Genomic DNA, 6,165 nt, shown 5'->3' on the forward strand with positions numbered 1-6,165 from the left:
TAATCAAACCGTAATCATTCATAAAAACTCAAAGATTATGAGGCATTGTTCACAGAACCCGCCACCTAACTGGATGGAGAAAAATATTACAGATTCACACTCCAAACAACTAACCTTTTTAATTGCTAGACTTCCTCACTTCAGGCAATCCTACTACAGTTTATGTTTCTTTCACGCCACCAACCAGAACCCTTCATAATGAACTAACATTATTAGGAGGATCTGACTGGCCTCCAGTTATTTACCCATTCTGTTAATGTAGCCACATTCCTGCTGATGTCTTCAACACTGTCGCTCTGCAATGCCATCACAATATCCTCTGGATAGCTTGCTTTTGCCTCCTCCAGTAGCACTTGAAAGATCTCACACTCAATATTATTAGTAAGCTTTGGACCCATGTAACCTCTGCACATAGTAATTGCATTTGTTAAGAACGAGTAATTTATGCTAGCAGAGTTGAGGCTAGGTTGCTGATGAAATATACAGGAACTGTATTTCATGGAGATAAAAGATATGGCAATTTGATGTTTGTTTTCATTCAAGCAGACTCCAATATGTAGGAAATGTTTTTGCTACTCTGAATATATGCCAACGCTTTTCAGAAAACAAATCAAGAGGATATCAAATAGCAACCTTTTCAATGATTTGCTAACGTTGTCTCATTACCTACTAGTCAAGCGATCATGCAAAATAGAATTGTCGGTTTGAAGGACGACCACACTGTCAAACCAACATTCAGGGAAGAAATCACAACCATGGTAATCTACAATATTCCCTCCCTCCTCCATCATGTCTTCGAGCTCATCACACACCTGCAACAGTCAACAAAAGATAATCAGTGCATGCAAGTTTATCATCAATTTCAGATTCAAGACTAAGGGATATGAGAAAGACCTGATCTGCCACTTTGGCTGCATCCAGCCAGTAAGGTAAAAGTCAAAAATTAAAGACTTTTAGGTATCATGGCAAATACTAAACAGTGAGACTCCACATGATAAGACTCCCAAAAACCAAGGTCTCATGTCTAGCCGAAAACAATATGAAATTCCCTAGTTTCAATAATTTTCAGCCGATATTGGTTCAGTTTCCATAGGTCTGTCTGAAATTGACATATAAGGCTAAAAGTATTATTTTCAGATTATTTCTTGATTTTAACATGCTGATACATGTCCACAAAACTGAACTCAAGATTTTCTGAGTTCAGAGTTGATTTGAGAGCAAACATATGTTATTAGCGTAAGAAGCAGACATACAACGCGAAAAACATACTATTAAAATGAACTAATATCTGGTGCATAAGACCTCAACAAATAATATATTATGATTTTAAAATGTTGCCTAATTTGATTTCTAACTTGAATTATTTTCTTTTTTCATAAATTGTCTCCTTTTTTGTTTTAAATGGCCTCAGATAATATTACAAAGTTGTTTTACATTTTTATTTTTATTTTGGCTATAAATCTGAACTCTTAGCATAGCAAGATAAAATATCCTTCGGCTTGACCAAAACTGGGTTTTGGAACCTTGCTTAGAGCATTAATTCTCTTTATCTATAGACGGAAAAATAGTATCCAGTAAAAAAAGGATGTGCACAGTTCAAGGACTTCTAGACCAACTATAATAGCTCAAAGGCCATGACCAATTAAAGCAGCTCTCAGACATATGGTTGCTAAATATGATCCCATGTTTGATTCCCACCCCTAGTTGGAAAGCATTTAAAACGTAAATCTCTGCATAGTAATCCCTCGATATCTGTAGTACAATATCATAGTAGATGGGTTTCCATGCCAATCACCATAGTTTTAGACGACGACAGTATGAGAAAGAAGAATTTACTGATGCATATGGCAAACCTTTCAGCTATACTTGTGGCTCTTTTCCTTTTAGGAAGGTATCCAATTATTGAATGCACAATTTTTTAAGCAAAAATTTTGTCAGACCCTCTTTGCATGACGTAAATTCCTCTATCAATGTGAAGATCCCCTTTATGTCCACAATGTGAAGACCCCCCCTCTATCAAGTATTAAAGTCTTTTATTATATCTAGAATGCTCGTCCAAAAGTCATGCTTCAAGACAATCCATTTGCATAATTTTATAATTTATTTAACTATTTAGACTTTCTAGAACAAACAAGAAGGAATGAAGAGAGAGAAGATCTACTTGCCAGTGTTGTTAAAGGTACACCCAGGTGCAACCTCAGCAATGTTGCCTGTCTCAAGGCAATGTGATTTTGTCGAGATGCTCAAGAAGCACAAGAGTGCCTTGCTGAGGCAAAAAGGTGCAAAGGAAAAAAACGCATACCTTTATCACTACGTTGTGCATTTTTATGTGATTGCAAATGGTCGCAAGTGTCTTGTGCATGCTGTAAATATTCTATCCCTTGTATGTGTATATGTTTATAAGTTTGTTGTATGAGTCCATGCATGCTGTGACCTGTATGTGTTTGTGTGACAATCTGTATGTATGTCCATGCATGCTGTGACCTGTAGATGTTTGTGTGACAATCTGTATATATGGCTGAAACTATTTAGGTGTCTACATATGTTTCCATGTGTGTATTGTATTTGTTTGGGTTAACTTTTACTACCAAGCATGTTTAGCATCATTAATTTCCTAAATACGTATAGATATATACATACATAATACAGATTTACATGGGTTAGACTACATGATTAACATTAAATATTGTATGAAAGATTTAATGACAGTTATTCTATTTAAAGCCACACCACCGATCATAATCTACAGCACTAATCACATTTAGAAGCTAAAGAAACATATACATTGGTAGTCTCCTAGCTATAAATCAAGTGGATGCAAAAGAGGATGATTTTGATTGTGCTTATATGCTAAATACATGATAGGCCATATGATTTGAAGATCCAAATCTTTTGGTCATGGTCTATGTAGCATACTACGGCACATAAAAATTGGTAATTTTGATAGTGAAATGAACCTTAGGAGAAGACTTGACTAAATGCCGAGAAAACTAAGGCAAAACAAATTTGGCAGTAGGCTTAAAATGGGGACAGGAATGAATTTTAATAGAATGTAGTATGAAAGTGGAAACGAGAGAAGAATATGGAGGACTATTGGCTGATTAGTATGTAAAATTTCAACTTATTTAATTTTTAATCTCAGAACACAGAAATTGAACTAGAAAATGATGGAACAATGTTTACTTTTAGTGTTAGGAACAAACTAATGTTTTAAGAGATCACATGTAGCAGACAGGCAGCCGTAGGACCTCCCATACCCTAGGCTTTAGGTGCACATCGGGAGGTCAAGAGTCAAAGCAGGCCAAATATGATAGTTTCAAGAGTGCCTTGCTGAGGCCAAAAGGTGCAAAGAAAAAAAATGCATGCCTTTATCACTACGTTGTGCATTTTTATGTGATTGCAAATGGTCGCAAGTGTCTTGTGCATGCTGTGAATATTCTATCTCTTGTATGTGTATATGTTTATAAGTTTGTTGTCTGAGTCCATGCACGCTGTGACCTGTACGTGTTTGTGTGACAATCTGTATGTATGTCCGTGCATGCTGTGACCTGTAGATGTTTGTGTGACAATCTGTATGTATGGCTGAAACTATTTAGGTGTCTACATATGTTTCCATGTGTGTATTGTATTTGTTTGGGTTAACTTTTACTACCAAGCATGTTTAGCATCATTAATTTCCTAAGTACGTATAGATATATACATACATAATACAGATTTACATGGGTTAGACTACATGATTAACATTAAATATTGTACGAAAAATTTAATGACAGTTATTCTATTTAAAGCCGCACCACCGATCATAATCTACAGCACTAATCACATTTAGAAACTAAAGAAACATATACATTGGTAGTCTCCTAGCTATAAATCAAGTGGATGCAAAAAAGGATGATTTTGATTGTGCTTATATGCTAAATACATGATAGGCCATATGATTTGAAGATCCAAATCTTTTGGTCATGGTCTATGTAGCATACTACGGCACATAAAAATTGGTAATTTTGATAGTGAAATGAACTTTAGGAGAAGACTTGACTAAATGCTGAGAAAACTAAGGCAAAACAAATTTGGCAGTAGGCTTAAAACGGGGACAAGAATGAATTTTAATAGGATGTAGTATGAAAGTGGAAACAAGAGAAGAATATGAAGGACTATTGGCTGATTAGTATGTAAAATTTCAACTTATTTAATTTTTAATCTCAGAACACAGAAATTGAACTAGAAAATGATGGAACAATGTTTACTTTTAGTGTTAGGAACAAACTAATGTTTTAAGAGATCACATGTAGCAGACAGGCAGCCATAGGACCTCCCATACCCCAGGCTTTAGGTGCACATCGGGAGGTCAAGAGTCAAAGCAGGCCAAATATGATAGTTTCAAGAAACTAAAAATATCAACAAAATATTAGAAAATTTAAAATCCATATAGTGAAAAATAATATATTACATAAGCCGAAGTCAATAAAAAGTACGAACTTTTTAATGTTCAATACTAGTTCAAAAACCAACCCCATCCCCCATATTCAACCTAGATGCAAAACATTAAAGCAGGTGCCTTAATAGTTGCTAAGCACCACTGCAAAGGCATGCATTTAGGCAGGCAAGGTGGTACAGTTATTTCAGAAACATCAAACATTAGACCAGACACACTAAGAGTATTTCAAGCCCCATCGAGGAATTTCTACAAAGAAATATGTCCTCATCTGGTGATAGATTTGGTATAAAGTGTGAATGTGGAGAAGAAAAGAGGGGGACAACTTGAATTATTAGGTATTCCAATATAACTTATAGAAAAGGAGAATGAAGCTTTTTTTTTTTTTTGGGATATAATTTAGGATATTAAATCACCTTAATGGCCAAGAAATGTTTTGGATGATAGCATTTTTTTCTTTAATGTCTAATTGGTAGGGAAGAGAATCATTTTACTAGTTAACCCATCATGTAATGCTAAACTAGGTTGTTAAATAACTTTAAAGGCAATTGTCAGTAAACTTTTTTTTAAACATTTCTAATTCTTAATATGTTTTATAAGTTTGTAATTTTTTAACCTTTTGATTTATTTATACAATATGTCAAGAAGCAGGTCTTCTGCCTAAGCATTATGCATCCCCCACCCCCCCCCCCCCCGGGTCACCCATGTATCAGAATGCCATTCAAGACACCACTCACTAATAACTTAGAACACATAGCTCCTCCCTTTTCCTGTCATCCAAACTCCAACTATTCACTTCTAAAAATCCTCCTGTCAGACCCTTTTGGAGCCCCTTCACCCACATGGCAACACACAATCTAGATAACAAATGAGCTATTGATCGATAAATGAGCTCTAACCATAATGAAATAGTTATATTCCCTTACGCAAGTCTCAAACCAACCTCCATCTCATCTAACCTCAAGATCATTAAGGCACACAACAAAACAGTACACCCTCTCATACTAAAGAACACAGACAAGAAGCTTAACCAGAGAGAGATTTCCAACTAACCACATCAGCAACACAAATTTAAAAAGTAATAATAATTAAAAAAAAGAACTACTTTCTGGCCCACTATCGAAAGGGGGGAAGGACTAGGGGATAAAAAACCCTCATTCTCCCACCCTAAACTAATTCACCATCGGCAAAACAAAAACTACCATTTTTCATTTCACCTGCACAATAATTATCAACAAGCACAAAATTTCATAGTAATCTATGAAAAAGTAGTCACAAAGTTCAGTATAACTAACGTCAGTAATCTTTCACACAAACTCGATCAGAAGAATTCATTAAATAAATAAAAATATCACATATGATCCATTGTTTTCAAGGGTTTTAAGAATTTAGGGTTAGGGTTCAGGTCAGGGAGTGGACCGACCAGGTCTTCGTGGATGATATGGCAGTCGAACTCCTCGTCCCAGCCGTCATGGAGGCCCTTCTCCCGGACGAGGTCGCCGACGTTGATTTGGCGGAGGCGGGTGGCGTCGGCGAGGAGCGAGCACGTCGTCGTCTTCCCCGTCCCCGGCGTTCCACTCACCAGGATATTCGGCCTCGTCCTCCCTCCGCCGCCGCGACCACTGTCGCCGGCCATCGAATATCGATGGAATCGCAGACGAATCAACGGAAAAAATCGACACTGTGTATACAGCGCAGAGACGGCGTCCGTAGGAACGAGAGAGGAAATG

At 36.6% G+C, this 6,165-nt stretch overlaps 1 protein-coding gene across 1 annotated transcript; it reads right to left on the reverse strand.

The window, feature by feature from the left end:
• On the reverse strand, nt 1–6,165 carry LOC105059667 (adenylate kinase isoenzyme 6 homolog). The gene is made up of 3 exons (XM_010943052.4): nt 5,859–6,165; nt 667–812; nt 1–405 (listed from the first exon to the last, which is right to left on the reverse strand). Exons 1-3 carry the CDS (start codon nt 6,069–6,071, stop codon nt 213–215), a joined length of 552 nt encoding a protein of 183 aa, XP_010941354.1. The 5' UTR covers nt 6,072–6,165; the 3' UTR covers nt 1–212.

The sequence above is a fragment of the Elaeis guineensis genome, chromosome 16 (genome assembly GCF_000442705.2).
Source record: "Elaeis guineensis isolate ETL-2024a chromosome 16, EG11, whole genome shotgun sequence".
Taxonomy (NCBI): domain Eukaryota; kingdom Viridiplantae; phylum Streptophyta; class Magnoliopsida; order Arecales; family Arecaceae; genus Elaeis; species Elaeis guineensis.

Coding starts and splice junctions, on each gene's coding strand:
- LOC105059667 (XM_010943052.4), bottom strand. CDS start 6,071: ATGGCCGGCGACAGTGGTCGCGGCGGCGGAGGGAGGACGAGGCCGAAT. Junction 813..5,858: donor ATATCATCCACGAAGACCTG/GTCGGTCCACTC, acceptor TGACTGTTGCAG/GTGTGTGATGAGCTCGAAGA. Junction 406..666: donor CATGATCGCTTGACTAGTAG/GTAATGAGACAA, acceptor TACTATGTGCAG/AGGTTACATGGGTCCAAAGC.